Source organism: Gymnogyps californianus, chromosome 13 (assembly GCF_018139145.2).
Source record: "Gymnogyps californianus isolate 813 chromosome 13, ASM1813914v2, whole genome shotgun sequence".
Classification (NCBI taxonomy): domain Eukaryota; kingdom Metazoa; phylum Chordata; class Aves; order Accipitriformes; family Cathartidae; genus Gymnogyps; species Gymnogyps californianus.
The window spans coordinates 18008677-18027271 of record NC_059483.1 but is presented as its reverse complement, the minus strand read 5'-3'; the positions used below and the strand labels follow the sequence as shown (position 1 = coordinate 18027271).

At 37.8% G+C, this 18595-nt stretch overlaps 1 protein-coding gene across 2 annotated transcripts; it reads left to right on the top strand.

The window, feature by feature from the left end:
* The first annotated feature begins 285 nt into the window (after nucleotides 1–285).
* Nucleotides 286–17996, top strand: NEK4 (NIMA related kinase 4). Of its 2 annotated transcripts, none has more exons than XM_050904523.1 (16): nucleotides 286–393; nucleotides 3946–4212; nucleotides 5239–5436; nucleotides 6341–6448; nucleotides 7121–7275; nucleotides 7956–8097; nucleotides 8979–9404; nucleotides 9846–9899; nucleotides 10128–10268; nucleotides 11148–11288; nucleotides 11676–11742; nucleotides 12140–12246; nucleotides 13586–13674; nucleotides 14336–14541; nucleotides 16142–16275; nucleotides 16997–17996. In XM_050904523.1, the coding sequence occupies exons 1-16, from the start codon at nucleotides 301–303 to the stop codon at nucleotides 17087–17089; spliced, it is 2421 nt and encodes an 806-aa protein (XP_050760480.1). In that variant the 5' UTR covers nucleotides 286–300; the 3' UTR covers nucleotides 17090–17996. The 2 variants fall into 2 exon arrangements, with proteins under 2 accessions (XP_050760480.1, XP_050760481.1); XM_050904524.1 differs by lacking the exon at nucleotides 16997–17996 and adding an exon at nucleotides 16697–16961.
* The last annotated feature ends 599 nt before the right edge of the window (nucleotides 17997–18595 follow it).

Genomic DNA, 18595 nt, shown 5'->3' with positions numbered 1-18595 from the left:
ATAACAAGAGGGAAAGCCAGCCTCACCACGACTGGTTGCCGCCCGCCTCACACCTCCCTCAGGCTCCCTGCCCACTCTTAACATGGCTGCCTCACCCGCTTCCAAAATGGCCGCCGCAGCGCCGCGAAGTGCTCGCACCATAGAGAGGTGCGGCGGTCCGCTCTGCACGCCGCTACGGCGTACTCTCTATGGCAGTGGGGCACCGTGGGGATCTCTATGGCAGCGGCGGCCGCGCTGCCGGGCGGGCGGGCCCCGGGGGCGCCGGCCGCCAGGCACTGACCGGGCCCGGGCGGCGGGAGGATGCCCCTGGCTGCCTACTGCTTCCTCCGAGCCGTGGGGAAGGGCAGCTACGGGGAGGTGAGCCTGGTGCGGCACCAGCAGGACAGCAAGCAGGTAGCGAGGGGCTGGTGGCAGGGCGGCACGGCTGCGGCCGTGGCTTGGTGTGAGGGGAATGGCCGTGGCCTGGTCTAGGGGTGCCGCTGGGGCCGTGGCCTGGTTGGGGGGTGCGACCTGTGGCCCAGCCTTGGCATGGGGCCCTGACGACAGCCCCGGGCACGACCAGGGCTGTGGCCTGGTGTCGGGGTGCAGCTGTGACCGTGACCTGGTGTTGAGGTGTGACTGCAGGCACAGGAGCTGGGCTTGCCCATCGAGGTATTCCTGTTTTCCTCCCTTGTCTATGAAGACTTTTTATCCAACATATATAAATTCTACATGTTTCTTTTCCGGGTTAAGTAAAGGTGGCCCATCCACCTATGTCAAGACTTAAAGGTGTGGAGAATACTCTTTTTTTTTTCCCCTTTTAATCTCAAAAAAAACCAACCCCAAACCCAAATCCCCCAAATCCTCACTTTTTTTTCATTTAAATAAAACTGCTTATTGTTCTTTTTAAAATGTATAATGCCTTGTTTTGGGGAGGAAAACGTAGCTTTGGTAGTCCTTTGGGTGACAGAAAAATACAGCCTGCTCTTTTTAGTGTGAAGCAGAAAAGGTTGCTGTTGGCTTGTTACTGCTTGTGTAGTCTCTTTAAGACATGCACGTGTGGTGGAGATAAAAAATGATAGCAAGGATGGGAAAAACAGCTTCTGGTGTTGGCTTTCGCTGGCATCAGCTCTGCTGGAGGAAGATGGGCTTTGTGTTTGCTGTATCAACTGTGGCAGAACCTGGCAAAGTTTTGGTTATGTCAGAGTTGAAGTGCAAGCATTTTTTTTCTTTGCCTTTTTCTTGGAAATTTGAAATAATCTGTCTTGCCTGGCCAAAGCAGATGTGTTTGATTGATAGAAAATGCAAGAGCATAAAGAAATGGGGATGGAGAACATTCACAGAGCAGTACCGCAGAAACTTTGGGTGTGAGCCCAGGACTTGACTGGAGATGATGGGAGAAGCATTTGTGCCCCGTGGTGATCAGAGGGTGCGTACTTTCCGGATGAAGGCAGAGAAGAGACTGGAATCCAAAGGCGAATCTCTGCGACCTGTGGGTTGGGTAGCAGCGATGGCAGCACTTGTTCCCTCCAGGCCAGTCACCACAGTGCATAGTCCAATGTCCACAAAGAGTTGCTAACCTCGTTGTCCTAAAAGTAAACAGTGCATTGAGGTGACTTTCAGCCGTATACAGGTCCTTGGCCATCACCTCTTTGTCATGCTGCTGATCATTAACATTGGCAAGAGCCTCGCTTCCTTATCATTGTTATTTTATGTTAAATATTTGATGCGTTTTACTGTGTCTTATCTTTTGCCAGCTTTTATAAACTTCATTCTGTAGCAGGATGATCGAGATTTTTTGTTGTGGCTTTGGCATAGTGCTACGTGTTCTGTGAAAGAAATTGTGTTTTATTTAAGTGTATTTGCTGTTAACTGAATGCGGGTTTTTTGTGGAGAAGGTCAAGTGGCTCCAAATGTTTAAAACAAAAAAAAATCCAATTTGTACAAAATTTGGTATCACATAAGGTGGAAGAGCATTGCAATAGTCTTCATGGGAATCTTGCCAGGATAACATGCTCATTAAACCAAATATAGCCAATGCCAGGTTTAAAGTTAGGCTATATGCATGCTTTTTGCATGTTGGTAGTATATCGTCTAAAGACAGATGCTGATATAAAGCTAAAAGCTTTGGGTTTCCATGCCCAAAGATACAGTTGTAGTTGACTTGTCACATAGAACACAATAGTTACAGCATTTCTATTTTATTTTAAACTTAGATGATGCTGTATACAATTAGGTTTTTTTATATTCCTCTTGGGAGCTGTGCATCGTCACAGGTTGTAAGAATTGAGGAGCTTGTCTAATATCCAGCAGACTTGTGAAACACAAAATCATGACGTGCTGCATAATTGGTTCCCTTGGTATATAGGGGACAGTGTTCCTCAACACTAATTAAATGTGCTGGGCTAAATTAATAGGGCCAGCTTGGGAAGTAAACACCCTAAGCAGTTGCCAAGGTCACTGAAATTAAGTAAAAACTTTTTTAGATGTTTCTGTTTAAAAGCTCTCAGGAAAGAGTGGAGTCAGGTGTATACCATGGCATGATTGTTCTGTGGAAAGCTGATGCCCTAAAAGTGATTACCACAAAATTTACATCAGAAAGGGGGCCGGGTCAGACCTAAATATTGGTGGTGTGTATGATGAACGTGTGCTATGGATTTTATTGTCTCCTCTTCAGCTTTAATTATATTTTTGCTAAAACCTGAAATTCCTTAGAAATATATTTGACGTAGTACGTATTAGGGAAGTAAATAACAGCTTTCATATGTACTTTTAAAAGATTCTAAACCCATCTTAATACAGAACGAAAGAAACTTAGGAATGAGTGTAAGACCTTTTGGCTCTTTCAGTATGACCAAGAGTCTCTACTTCCCTGTAATAGTTCATTTCTTCTTGAATAAGTTTAAGCCTGCATATGCAGAAACTCATAAATGCAACAGATAGATAGTTTTAAGGCAAGTAAATTACATCTGCTTTCAGGTTTTTGAGAAAGTATTTTTTCAATGTGCCCCTAACTGTACCAGCCCTCCAACTGCATCTCTACTTGCTACATTTCTTTTCCTGATAGAGGCTTTTTTCCTATTCTCCCGTGCTTCACTGTTTTGTAGACTTTTTGTACAAAGCAATTAATCCCAAGTCAGTTCTGCCTTGGAGGTCTTCTACCAGGTACAAGTTTTTTAAGAAGAGAATGAACAGACCTGAAAAGCTCAGCAGCATTATTTTGTGCATTCAGAAATTCAGCTTTATTAGGTATTTCTTCTGAATATGACAGTGGGAAATTTGTAATCTAAGCCTTGAAACTGAGATTTTAACAACTTTTTTGGTCTTCAAATGTATGATCTATGTTCGCTGAAGTTGTGAGATGTTATTTCTTGAGTTTCTCTTTTTTTATAAAGAACATATGTTTCATTTCTGAAGAAGTGAAAGGAAAAGTCCACTTTTCCTTAAAATAAAATTAAAGGAGTTGAGTTTGGTTTTCTAGCAGAGAAGAGCAAAATAAGTCTAGCCAGATAACTTTTATCCTAGACATCCATTGTCATTTTTTGCATAGGACTGCATATTTAATGTTATTATATTTTTAAAGTTACTATGGAAATGGCCCGTTTTGAGAGTAACTGTGATGCCCAAACAGGTATTTCAGGCTTAAGAGATGAATGATAGACACACGTGTAAAATGAGTGGGGAAAAAAAAAGATAAATGTGAACATTTAGTCAAAAGAAAGCAAAACACCACAAAATTCCTGTGCAGAGTTTTTTTCAGGTAGACGAACAGAATAGCCACACCTGTTCCATTTTTACGGCGTAATGGTAGAAATGATATATAACTGCTAGACAAATTGCAGTCTCCATATAGAATAATGTGCGGAGATTTCAAATACTGTATTTCCTTTAGATTTGGGGAATTCCCTAGGGCTTCTGCATAGTTACTTTCATCTCTCATGATATACCTTGCAATTTCTTTTACAGTATGTCATCAAAAAGTTAAACCTTAAAAATGCTTCCAACCGAGAGAGGAAAGCAGCAGAACAAGAGGCACAGTTGTTATCCCAGTTGAAACACCCGAACATAGTCACCTACAGAGAGTCCTGGCAGGGGGAAGATGGCCTGTTATATATTGTTATGGGCTTCTGCGAGGGAGGAGATCTGTATCACAAACTTAAAGAGCAGAAGGGCAAACTTTTGCCTGAGAATCAGGTGGTGGAGTGGTTTGTCCAGATTGCCATGGCACTGCAGGTAAAATAAAGTATAACTTTGTCACCTTCAGATATAAATTGAATTTGGCTCTTTCTGCGTTTAAAAATTCCACAGTTAGGCTGCACACTTTGAATTCCAGTTTGGCTGGGTTAGCATCTAAATGCAATGGTTATTAGTACATTAAAAATATTCACAGGCCATTGCAGTCAAATTAACTGGTTTAGGTGAGAAATGGCTATTAGATTTTATGTCTACACCTCTGTATCACAGTAGACAGTGGTAATCTCCAGGGTGTTTGCAATTCTAGTCTGAAATGCTTCTCTGGTTTGAAAATTTAGATTAAATTTACAAAATGTAATTTAAAAAAAAAAAAAGATTATTTCAGAAGCATTTTGTGTTCTGTGATTTTTCTGGTGTTTTTTAATGGTAAATTTAGACTACTAATTCCTCACTTCTATTAAATCTTTTCTCACTCTGTTGACATTTAGTAATTGGAGGTTATCAAACTTTAAAGACAATTGTTATAGTAATTAAGACCAGATATAAATGTTAACACTAAGCAATAAGAAATTGGACAGAAAATTGTATCTTAAAATTGCCTGTTGTGATCAGACATACGCAAGTCTACAGTACTGCCTGGTCTTGTTTATTATAAGACTAATTGTCTTCCCTGTTTACACAAAGCTCACATTGTATTTTCCACTGAAATTTTCTACTTAAGACTAAGAAATGATTGTCAAGAAATGGAGGCAGCAGAAAGTGAGTTAAAGTCTGAGCCTTAACTTCACATTTTTATTTCCTCTTTTCTGCTGGCTTGTTAGAGCCACGCAGGGAGATTTTGCTAAAGCAGTGCCAAGTTTTGGGTCCGTGCCGATGTCAGTCATTCTTAATGTTCATTCACTAATACTGTCTTTAGCAGGGGCACTCCTGACTTTGATAGTGATGCATGTGTCTTTTCTGCGTTTGTATTTTTCCTCTTTGACTTGTGTAATGTGATTTTACTTTTAGTGTAGAAGAACCAATTCGGAGTTACTTAACTCTGTTTATGTTTTTTTTTTCCCCCAGTATTTACATGAAAAGCACATTCTGCACAGAGATCTTAAAACTCAAAATGTTTTTCTGACACGAACAAATATAATCAAAGTGGGTGACCTGGGAATAGCCAGAGTGTTGGAAAACCAGTATGACATGGCCAGCACTCTCATAGGCACACCATACTACATGAGCCCTGAACTCTTTTCTAACAAACCCTACAACTACAAGGTAGAGTATGTTAATGCAAATGTCGCTTCTGTTTTGTTAGGCAACTTATTTTGTTTGTCTGAGAACATTACAATCTCATCTATTGTTTTTAATTTCTTATTGCTTCCAACTCTTTTCAATGTCCCCAAAGACCAAACAAAAAAATAGGGGAGAGATTTGCAGGAACCTTTATTTCTGGGACTGTGTTTGCTGCAGTAAGTGGGGATTCATAGCATGTGATAAGTTATCACAGCCAAGGTGTTCAGCAGGCTGCCTCTACCTATCACAGCATGCCAATGTAAACAAAAATATCAGTCTATGTTAGATAGCTGCATTTTCTAAGTTTATTATATAACAGACAGGAAGCTTTGTACTCAAAAGTCTGTATTAGACATAACAGCAGCATTAAAAAAAAAAGACATTTTAAGTAGAGAAATAAGCAGTGTTGCTGTGAGTTTAAAATATAACAAAATAAAGCAGATGTGCTCTTGTACACCTGTTCAGCTCTTGCTGCAAACCACATACACCATGAGTGACTACAATGAGCAAGAGCTGAGGGGAAACTGTTCTTCCAATGAAAAATCAAAAAATTTTCATTTACCAGTTAGAACCGATATTATCAAAAGATTTTCATTTGCCAGTTAGAACCGATACTGTACATAAAAAGAAAACAAACAAAAAAACTCTACAAACAGCAACTTTCTACACTTCTTTTCAGAAAAATCTGGTGATATTTGGAAGAAAATAATTCAGTTGATCAAAATTAAAAATAAGAGTGAGACGGAAGCCAGAAGTTTGCAATGGAGTTTGGTCTTAATTAGTTTACTGTCATTAAAAGCCTCTTTGAAAGCAGGTGACTAAGTCTGGAGATAAAACTACAATTAATAAGAAGTTGCCAAAACTTTTTTTTTCCCCCTTTTTTCAGTCAGATGTTTGGGCATTAGGCTGCTGCGTTTATGAAATGGCTACACTGAAACATGCCTTTAATGCTAAAGACATGAACTCTTTGGTTTATCGGATTATTGAAGGAAAGGTAAAAACTTCTAAAATTTTTTTATCTGTGCTTGGATTTTCTGTCTAGAACTTGAGATTATCTTTTCCTATCAGAAATATTGCAGGGAGTTAAAAATATTTTGCATATTACATGCATCATCATATATGTTGTAAGACTGGTATTTCATGGTGGTATATGATGTAATATCATCAGACCCAGGGAGTTATTCATTTGTAGATATTGCTAGAGTTTTTTGTTGCTCTTTTGTGTAACTAGTATATTGATTAATTTTCAAAGTTGTGAGATTACTTACTTTCTTAATTTGCTTCTGGTTTAAACATTGTGCAAAAAATTAAATCACTGTTCATGTGATGCCATTTTCGTGTTAGTAAGACTAGCTTATTTAAGTATCTGTCTTGCTTTGCACATAATTAAGTTAGTATGGATTTATTTTATATAAATTTTTAAGCCTATTCACAGAACTTTAGCTGCTGATATTAATAAAAAATTACGAACAGTTCTTAGACAAAACACTTAATTTCTATATTCTGTTTGATATTAAGCATTTGGGTAACTTTCAGCATATGAACAATGGGACTATTTTTCATGCAAAGTACGTAGCTGACTATAACTGTCATGCATAAATAATCTAGCAGTAGCCCCTATTGACAAGTATGTCAAATAATATCAGACTTCCCTTTCCTTTTACAGTTGCCACCCATGCCAAAGGATTACAGCCCACAGTTGGTAGAAATAATACGAACTATGCTCAGTAAAAAACCTGAGGAAAGACCTAGTGTGAAAAGCATACTACGACAGCCATATATCAAGCACCAAATTTCTTTGTTTTTGGAAGCCACGAAGGCGTAAGATATTTTCATTTGAGTGATTCTGTGCAAAATATTCATGTTACTGTGGTCTTTGTTTTACAACTTTTCCTGTTTTTTCTGGCAGGATAAAATTTGTTCTGTTATGTGCAGTTACAAAGCATAGGAACATATGAGTTTCTTTAGATTCTTTGAGAAATAGGAGGGAATTAGAATGGAAACTAGTTTTTTCTGCAAATGCAGAATAAAACTGTGCAATGGTTAGGATTGCACAGCTTATTCAGAGAGTTTAAAAAAAAAAAGTAGCACCAGTATTTTCAAGGAAGTAATAGGAGACATACATCTTTCCATATGGTTCTTTGAGGCCATTTATCAGCTGAGAGTTGTAATACCAAGTTCCTTTTGATATTCACTGATATAATTATTTTTCTTTGTCAGGTTTAGTCAATTATTTTACTGCTTCCAGATGATAGGACTGATCTTGGTGCTATGCAGAACAAGTGTACATTGCTGGCAGAGTCTGAAAGGTGTTTTTAAGCTCCTTTTATAGAAACGAAAATTAGTATGATGTGCACAGTCTATTGAAAAAGCCCAGTATCTTATACTCTCTGTATGTAAGCTGTTTAGTGGAGTGGATTTTTTAAATTAGTGTAATCTAAAGAAATATCTTAAGGTCTTGTTGATGGTGATTGAATGAGCAACTTTTATTTTCTTTACAGGAAAGCAGCCAGAAGTCATAAGAAAACAGTGAATTCTAAACCTAAAGATCCTTGTTCTGTGGTCTCAGTAAAGAGCGAATCTCACAGCAGGAAAGTTACACACCAAAACCACTCCTTTGAGCAAGCCAGGAAATACAAAGTTGTGAGAGAGAGATATATATATTTTCTTTTTAACAAAAAACAAACAAAACCCACTTGTTTTTTCTAGAGAAAAAACTCAGTTTTATAAGAAGTGCCTTGAGCATTCGTGAGAACATAGATCTGATTCCTAGCAATGTGTAAAATTCATACTAAGGAAGGAACTGTGTTTAGGCAAGAGTGGAAGTAAATAAACAGCTGTGGAACAGTAAAACTAATTGCAATGTCTTAACTATAAGATGTTAACTAAACAACATATGGTTTTTCATTTGTGGGTCACTATGTGAATTACTCATGGAGTATTTGAGGTAAAAAATTTGTCAAATATTTGATGACACATGGTAGTCATTTTTAAATATATGTTTTTGACTGGAAAAAACTAATTATAGTTACAACCAAAAATTGTTTATTGTTGGAATTCTTTCCAACAATGTGTGGTTAGAACAGATCTTTTGTAATCATTAATCTTGTGCATGTTTTTTATTTTCTGTAATGAGTCTATTATTCTGGGTTTAAGCTTTCAATGCTGAAATACTGAATGTATATGGTGTAGTACATTTTAAAAACTGTTGGTACTTGTTGGCTGCTTCCTTATGGAAGAGCCAAGGGAGTACAACTTTTCTTTCATGGTCCTGATGAAAAGTAGGTGTACTGCATGTGTGTAAACCAATGCCTGAAATAGGTCATTTGCAAATACAGTCTGTAGCTCTTTAAAAATGTGGGTTGCAGCTTTTTTGAGGCTCTTAATCTGTAGATGATCATAATTTCATTGCAGTATATGTACTCTGGTATGTTAATGATTTTCCTTAGGTGCTTAGAGTATTCTTGCATACGTGCATAAAGCCCAAAAGGTAATTCATTTTTTTGCTTTCCTTTTAATTCTAGAATGAAGAAGATTGCATCATCAAATATAAAGCCACCAAATTTTGTCCCTCAGAGAAACCAGCTGTTGAGTTGGAAAGAAAACCAAGCAATAATGATTTGAACAACCTGGGAGACTCCTTAGCTACAGTTAGTGAAGTGAATATTGATATCTTACCATCTGAAAGGATGAAGTATGGAAGTGAGAAGTGTGACAGTGAGCATATTCAACAGAATAATAAAGCAAAGTATTTAGAATTCCCTGGAACATTTAAAATAACATCCAGTAGCCCACCAATTAAGGCAGATGGACTACAGCAAAGAGCAAAGCAAGCTTTTAAAGCGGAAAATGTTGAGTCTAAGCAGTCTTCTGTTGATGCTGTAGAAGAAGATGGTGACACTTTGAAACTCCTGCAGCCTGTATCAAAAGATCAAAAGCAAACTGACCTGGTAATGCATTTATGCTTACTTGAAACAGACTTTGAAATAGATTTAACTAATGGCCAGCTCTTAAAATTTAGAGAGCTGCAGCACATGTTTTTCTCTCAAAGTAGGATGCTGCTGATGCAATTATTGAGATGCTGAAATAGTTAGCAGCCTTGGCTTCAGATTTGCAAAGGCAACATGGTGAAGTAGTTTTAGGCTTGCATCTAGATGATGGAAATTCTGTTTTTACCAGGAACAACAATTTTCTTTTCCAGCTGAGAAGAGAGATGGTAAGAATAGTTTTGTAACTTCTTTGTTCTATGTTCTAAATAGGCCTGGCTAATCTTGAGTTGGTCCTGAATTGGATGGGGGGCTAATAGGTGGTGATTGTCTTTTTGTTGCATTTTGGTCTATAATGAGATTTTCGTACACACTTTTCTAATGAGAAATGATTATCTATTGTAGAGCTTGGATTCTACTGAGAAGCTGCTAGCACCGTTTGTTCCTGTTGTAATTCAAGTAAGTGTCCTTTGAAGGTTTAGTAGCTTAAAAATGCTGGTACAGCAGGTATTTTTTTCTGTCTATCAAGTAAGAGTTTATTGTGGTTGTAACTATGATATGTTAAGGTGGATGCAGTCCAAGTATTAAAGTGGCCTGTGTTGATTTTTTTTTTTTTTTTAAAAAGTGTGCATGTGTAAATCTGGAATTGGCATGTCTACATTTTTTAAAAATACTGTTACTTATTAGGATGACATCTGTCATGGAGCTTCGGGAGATGCTCAGGAAAAAATTACCTCCCACTTGCAGCCTCATAGCTCTGTCAGAGAACCCTCTGTCTCACGGCAGCGGCGGCAGAAGAGAGCGCTAGCTGAAGTCTGTTCAGAGAAGGTGCAGATACTCAAAAAATAATTCTCCTCTTTTCCTTTAAGACTCCTGCATTTTTTTTACTCTTTAAAAATGGGACCTATTTCTTTAAAAAGGGTGGGTTTTTTAATACTGTTCTTGTTTCATGTGTATCTGTATAACTTCTGGTAACAAAATGCAGGGCGCTCAAGGTGTCCTTTAGAAGCAGTCCGTGTAAATCTTTGAAAATCTCAATAACCCTCACAGGTGTGAGGTGGGTGTGCCAGATGGGCACAAGGAAACACAGTGAACTGTGGGCTTTGCCTTTGCTGTGCTCGTCTTTCCTAGCAATTTCCATCAGGACTTGTCACTGTTTGTGACTACAAGATATATAGCAGTACTTTTCCTGACTGTTGTGGATAAGGCTACTTGTAGTGGGTAGTAGATTACTAGCACTTTAGAACAGACGTGTAATGGCTGCCTTGAGCTTATGAGCGCAAACTTTAGGAAGAAAATCTTGGCATGCACATAAGTTAGGGCTCATGTCAATGCTTCCACACTGAGCAGAGAGATTTCTTTGGGGAAAGGCACCGGGTATACAAGGATAGAGAAGAGGATGATTGGTGATTGATATCCTGTTTTTCTCTTGGGTTTTGCTATTTGAGGGTGGAGACAGTTATTGCAAAGGCATTGGCTGAAAAATAGTCTGGGAGGAGGGGGACAAGCTGTAGAGATGGAGAGAAGGGAAGTGGATGGAAGCAGAGGTGTGGAGAGGGAGGGATGAAGTTGGGAGATGTGAAGAGGTTACAGTAGGATCCAAAACCTCTGGCATCCAGCCTTACCATGCAAGAATGTCTTCTAGATTGCAGAGTACTTTAACTTTTAATAAAAAAGGTATAAATTCTTGCTCACTTCTCTTTCAAGTTCAGAACAGTTGCTCCTCAGCCTTTACCTTTTCCTTCTGATGTGAACACAAAGACAACACAGAGGTGTGCAGAGCAGCATGGTGCTGAAGCCTCTGAAGCTGTAAATAGCACCAAAACCAGTCCAGTTGCCATTTCAAAGGTTAGTGCTGAATACTGTGTCAGCTTATTTTTGTCTCTCGTTCCTTCTGAGCAGTTTGTTCTCTTGAGTGTATGCACAGTGAGTAAAGAAATGTATAGTAGCTTCCTGCCTAATGGAAGTCCTGTTGAGCACCTGGTCAGTGTGGGATGAGAAGCTGCCTTGCTGAACCATGGAGGTCAGAAGCTCCTTTTCTAGAGTGCATATTAGTCTCATTGGCCAAGACCGTTTTGTAATAAATAGTTAAGCATTTGTTAGATGATCAGAAGGTCTACTCTAATAGCGCTCTCTTCCATGTCAGTTGAAAAGGATTTTTTGCTTTATAGGTGGTTAGATAACAAAAGCCATTATGATGATTGCTAATTAATATCAAATTAACATCTTTTGAAGGAGCGTCCCTTGTCAGCAAGAGAACGAAGGAGGCTAAAACAGTCTCGGGAGGAGATGTTTCCCTCTGGTAATTTTGATGTTTGCATGTTAACATTTTATGTATAAGTAGGCTAATAACTTCTTTGTGAAGAAATTATAACTTGTCTGTTCTTCACTACCATCTTCAGAAAGATGCACTAAGAGTCTAGTTCTATGTTAAATAAATATTTCTGTTAACATGTCTGTATTTTTCTGCTTCTTAGTCAGTTATGTTCAATTGTGTTTAGTGGTGACAACTTGTCTTTGAAATTTACATGAAGCACAGAATATACACCTTTCAGATAGAAGCTTCAGTGTTTTCTCTTAGCAGAATACCTACCTGCCTGTCTGCTGCCAGGTGGTAGACTTTTTCTTGCATGAGCATGAAACTAATTCAAAATACATGCAGCTACGTTGTAAATATTGTAAAAATGTCATCCTTCCAGTGATTCCAGCGAGACGAACGTCAAATAGTGCAGTAGTTGAAGCAAAATCACATATGGAAAATCATGTTAAAGTTGCTCAGTCCTCATCAGATCCCAGTATTTCTCAGGTAAACTGGGGTCATCTGCTTTTGAAATATTTAAATGCAGGCACAATTTGGGAAGAAAGTGATATTTTAAAAAAAAAAAAAAAAAAATCTATGTGTGGAAGAAACTCTCAGTCAATAAGAGTGCACAGTTCTCTGTACATATTGCTTTGTAAGTCCTGGGGTAGAGTATGGATCTCTAATCCACTTTTTTGTTTGGCTAGATCAATTTAACATTCCAGGCTCACTGTGCATTTTCACTCCACTTGTCAGAGATGAAAACTAGGGATCTCTTACTGATTGTTATGGGCTCTCTAAATTGCAGTGTTTATTTTATTTTGGAAGGGAAAAAGTTTATCCTGAACTATGCTTTAGTTACAGATCAATAGTCTGCTTTAAATTTCTATTAACAACACACTACCTTTAGCCACGTACATCTAATTTTGCTTTGATAGTGGTGTTTGAACATTTTTATTTTTATTTTTTTAATCTGTAGTCATGTTAAGTGCATACATTTATGTGCTGGCAATAAGGAATAGTTGCTAGATGAAAAGTGAATAGTTTCTGTTAACGTTCTCTTCCTTGTCTAATTAGAAAGTCTTTTTTAAGGTCTTAAACATACATTTGACAATCTTCTGCAACATCAGGGGAACGTTAATGCCAATAAATGCAGAAGAGTAACAGTGAAGAAATTTTAGTCTGAAATTCAAAGCGTAGGCTCTATTTTCCTCAGCCCAGCACTTGCATGGAAAGTGTTTTGCATGTTTTACCTACGTGTGTATGCTTATAACTGGTATCTAAATGCAAAAACTTCATCTGCATTCACAAACTGAGATTACAGTTGTATGTGCATATGTTAGTGATGTTTTTGCATATTATGCTATGCACTGAACACAAGACTGTAGAGACACAAGTGGTTAAAATCTCTGTATATTTTAGGGAATGCTGGGGACTTACTGAACTGATAAAACATTATTTAAATACTATTTTAAAATGTGTATTAAAGACCAATAGACGGGTTAAGGGTAATGACTTTATAAAATAGTTGGCAAAGAACTGACACAGATACATGATTTAATTGTTTTTAATAGAGGCACTTGGTGAAGCATTTGTAGTGGCTGAAACTGCATGACTGAGACGTAATGCTAGTCACATAAGCACTTCATAAAGTGTGTTGATGATGTCCTGTGTATTAGCTTGTTTTTAAAACCAAAGGTTACACCTTTTTAAATATTATCAAGCTGAGTATGTAAAAATATGCTTGTTGAAAGTGTTTCTTCCACGTAAGAACAGTAATTCATGCCATATTGATAAATTACTTTCAGCTATTAGAATTTTTGTCATTTATTCCCTCTTCACTTAGAGAAAGAGAGAAACCCATTGCCTGTCTGATGATGAGTTAAGCTCTTCCACAAGCTCTACAGATAAGTCTGATGGTGATTCCAAGGAGAGGTAAGTATTTTGTTTAATACTGTGCAAGAATTTTCACTGCTATATTGGACCTTGACTTGGAGTGGAAAAAAAATGGCAGGAATTGCTTTCACACTTTATCTCTAAATAGGGAGTGATTGAAGCAGTACGTGATGCATAAAGAAAACGAACTCCATTTAATTGTTGTCTCTCTGTGACTATAAACTTTCCATGCTGAACTTTCTGGGACATGTGATTGTGTACCTCTGTTTTTTGTCAACTGTAGCTTCCCAGGCAACCAGTCTTCCAGCATCAAAGGACATATACTGTCAGGATGCGTTAAAAGCATGAGTTAAAAGGTGCCAATATGCTTCCTTTCCACTGTGAATGAGTCTGAATTTATTTCTGATTTTGTCAGGGTGAGCAGCTTTTCAAAAAAATATTATTTGTTGCATTACCACAGGTGCAGCTACACAGGTAGCAGTAGCCAATAGAATTGTGAATTGTTGCGAGGTGAATGGGCTCTGAGCCTTTGTTAAATGAAATAGGGCTAATATTGCTATTGATAAAACTGCACCACAAGAAGTAATTTAACATGGAATACTTAGCAGGACCTCGCTAAACTTATTAAAAGTCCTCTGAATGCAAGGTGGAAGTTGCTCATGAATGGTGACTGAATTACATCTTATTTCTCCTCTACTAGGAAAAGCAATATGAGTGAAATGAATGACTTGGTGCAGCTAATGACACGGACACTGAAAATGGACTCTAAGGAGAACTCTGAATACTGTGTAACCTCGACTCCAGCCCCAGAGTTTAAACTTCATCGAAAATATCGAGATACTTTGATTTTGCATGGAAAATCATCTGATGAATCAGAGGAATTAAAATTTGAAGAGATTTCTTCAGGTCTGTTGCTCTGTTACTGCTTTAAATAAATGGTTGTCAACTGCTAATAGCCAAAGAAAACCTGCTAGTGGGCAACAAAAGACAATCCACTCATTTCTTCTCCAGTCTCAACAATGCTTACAGAAGTAAACATCTTTCTAAATAATTTTGTGTGCAAAACTGCTCTAGTTGTGGTTTACTTGCCAATGAAAGGAAGTGTGATTGATCTGTGTAATTATTAATGAAGAGAGAGAGCTGGTCTGCGCTTTCCCCCATGTGGCTTATACTTAGAAGCTTCCAAAATGAACAGTTGGAGTTGAGTATTTTGAAATAAGATTTTTAAGGCATTCAAATGATTTGATAGCTGTAAAGCTTTGTGAATTATGGATAAAGCTGAAATTGTACACAAAGCATTAAATACAGTGCAGGTTTGTACGAGTATAGAAGTTCATCCTCATTGCAGAATTTGGGCAAGCTTATTTTTCCTACTACAGATACAGGTGCAAGAATTGAATCACTTTTCATATTTAGGGTCTAGTTTAGACCTTAAGTATGTATATGTATTCCAAAAAGCAAGGAAAAATTGTATTTTCTATGACTGCACTTACTATGCAACAAGAACAAGTGAAAAAGCTGAGGGTAGGTTTTTGAAGTCTCAGACCTACTTGTGTTTATTGTTTTAAATGATAAGGATTCTACTTGTAACTAGTCTGGTGATAGGCAAAGCAATGGGAGAACACTGGATTTTACCCTGGTAAGTTGATTCTGCATAGCTAAAGTAAAATACATTGAAAGAGTTTGTCTCTAAACAGGTATGACAATGTTGAAGGTACAGATTTCGGTGGTGGGTTCCCCCCCACCCCATCCATTTTTCTCACTCTTAAGTATTGTATAGTGAGATCCCCCAGCTATTTACTTACTACCTTTTGGGATGACAAGGCTACTGCATTTCTAAGCTGAAACTTATTTTAATTAGATCAGATATTTTATTTTCCAAAGGTGATCCATCCTATGAAAGGAGTGTTGGTGATCTTAGTGATTGAAAGAGCAAGCTAGTGTTCTCAGTTCAGTTCCTAATGGAGGCCTCCCCTTACAAAATGACTCTCTCTTGTTGGCAGCTTCAGCTGAGGAGCAAAAGATTCAAAGGCTGTTGAGACAAACAGGCAGATGGCAGAAATGATGCCATTAGTGTTTTACAGTGATTAAACTTTTTTTACATTTGCTGTAAGTACAAGTGATTGAACTATTAAAATATTTGGGTGGTGGTGTAGTGTTAGAGACCAGTACTTCTAATTCAAATAGTATTTGTAATATAGTATACAGGAACCACCTGAAACAAAGTTATGGGGACCTAATTGTGCAAACTGTGTCTGCATTGACTTTGTACTGTCCAGTGTCTCAAGAGTTAGCATCTGAGTCCTTCTGATTCACCATGTTTGTTGCTCATTCTAGCTAGCCAGTTCAGATAAACAGTTATTTCATGCAAATGGTCAGCTGGAATTCTGTGGTAATACTTAGAGTCGTCCCATATTATTATTCTGCATAGAGTATGAAAATTGACTATACTGAAAGTAATTATTACTGCATTGATTATTTTTTTTTTAATTTTATTTTTTAATAGATATGTTATCAGTTCCTGACAAGATTAGGAGAATGGTTGAAATCCTGAGATCTGATGTGGTGCAAGGATTGGGAGTGAAACTTCTTGAGAAGGCATACAGCATCATGGAAGAAGACGATGAAGTGAAGAGAGAGGTGAATGTCCTTCATAATAAAGTTGTTTAATTTCTTTATAAACCTAGATAAATAAGCAGGGTCTTTACTGCCCCCCCCCCCCCCCTTTTTAGATATTGATGTAGTAGTGCAAACCTTGATTGAAAAAAGTGTTTATGTAGTCATTGGCAGGCAAGGGCCTAAGTATATTGTCATTCTCAATCTTAAAAAGTTTGATTCTGAATGTAGACTATGTTCAACTACAAATTCTTCAGAAAGCATAGGAGCTTTAGGATTGTGCCATGGTCCCTGAGTTTGTGGAAGATGCAAGGGATGCAAATAATTTTACTCTGTGTTTCTCCAATAATAATTTCTTTTGACCCATAATTTTTTGCCTTCACATTACTTGCCTCATGCCCCTTATGTCCAAAGTGAGAAATGGTTTAATGTCTGTTCCTAATAGAGGTGAGTGAGCAACGCCTCCAGCTCATTTGATTCAAAACTTGGTTACAAATGAAATACTGCACAGGTAAGTATAACCTGTGAAGATCTGATTTAAATTGTCGGGCGGGATTTGGAACTCTCTTGCCTTCAGACAACAAAGACTCTTCCATTTTTCTTCCCTCCCATCTATGTTGTCAAACTTCACATGCTACTTTCGGTTGAGTGCTTTGGTATTTTTTTTGTTAATACTGTGGTAGTTCCTGCTTTTTTCAATATCAATAAATTTTGTGGGTTTTTTTTTTTTGTGTGTTCTCAATAGCTGCAGTTGCGGGAGCACATGGGAGACAAGTATGCAAGTTACAGTGCGAAGGCACGCCACCTGAAATTTCTTGAAGAAAATGTGAAGTTCTGACCAGAACCTCTTCCTCAGAGAAAGGGACTGTTTTATAGCTCATTTGATAGACTGGACCAGTTTACAAAGCACGTTTATCCATTGACCTCCTTTGCTGGAATAAGGAGGTGAACTTGCAAAAAATGCTATAGTTTGTAGTAGTATTTTTCATGTTAAAATATGAACCAGGCTATCACTTTCTCAGAAGAGAAACTTTAGTTTAGTTTTTATTCTTATAATGAAACTTTTTAAAAAGTTGCTTTTTATAGATACAAAATTTGGTATCTGTCCTTCTTTGCATACAAAGGAGTGTCAAAAAAATGATGTTTTGGTTTGAATTTGTCATAGCAAAAGGTTTTTGGTATGGTCACATACTAAATACAGTAACAAAATCTATGCCAAGGCTATGGTGTGATACGCTATAAGCTATTACATCAAATAGTTGTGAAAATTTAGCAGGGAGAAACAATTACTAATTTTTGTAGCACCAAAAGCCCTCCAGGTTCTGTAAGTTGCCAAGTTAAAGTGCTAAAGGGGTGGCTGTACTGCTTCTAAGCAGAGCCTTTGCTTTTGTGTTTTATTGCTAAGGCAATCACCGAGGTGGTGGAAAGTATTTGGTAACTGGATAAAGTAAGTCTGAAAGTGTTTGAAAGGAACACAGCCATGGTTACCATGGTCCCAGCTGGAGAAATCCCTTTGCCTTACAAATACTAATTCCGTTTAGGAATGAAAGTGCCCAAGACCAGGGTCACTTAGAGAAATAGGTGTCTTAGCTTTTCCCTTTCTTTGCATCTAGATTGTGTTGCTGCACATGCCCAGGCATTGTCATGTACCATCACTACAGAAAAAGCATGTGTTCTTTTTAAAGGATAAAGAAGTCAAAGGGAATTGAATTTGTAAAATAAAATTTTAAATGCACAACCTGTCTCTTTCCCTGCCTCTAGCTTAAATATCGTAACCTCCAGCACCTATGAGGGTGACTAACATGACAGTCAGTCAGTAGTAAAAAAGTGCAATACCTATGGATCCTGCTGCCTCTCACATACTAGATGCTCAGGTTACAAGGTTTCAAGAGCTAGTGTATTATGCAGAGTCAAGATGTTACTTTCTCTACCCAGGCAAATTTATTTTAAACAAAAGATGCCACTCTGCAATCTCCTATCCTAGAACAATTTCCAGTTCTTAGCGTTTTTCAGAACTGCGGGGTATGTACTGTTTTACAGTACTTGTTACATCCTGACACTACTGACAGCTTGTTTTACACAAGGTTAGAAATATTTTAGTAGAAGCCCAGCTGTATGTTATCTTTTAGGCTATGGTAACAGCTTAACTATACTTGATTTGATTCGCTGTGTTCCTTTTTACTAAAATACTTGAGTGAGATGTGACCTCCAGTAGCCTTTGAAAGTTAATCCCCCCACCCCTGCCTTCCCAGTGACTTCACTGAAACTCCAGACAAAATTTAGAGAGCCTTCATGCTCTCTGCAGATCTTGGTGTACTCATGGTAGTATACAAAGTAGTAAGAA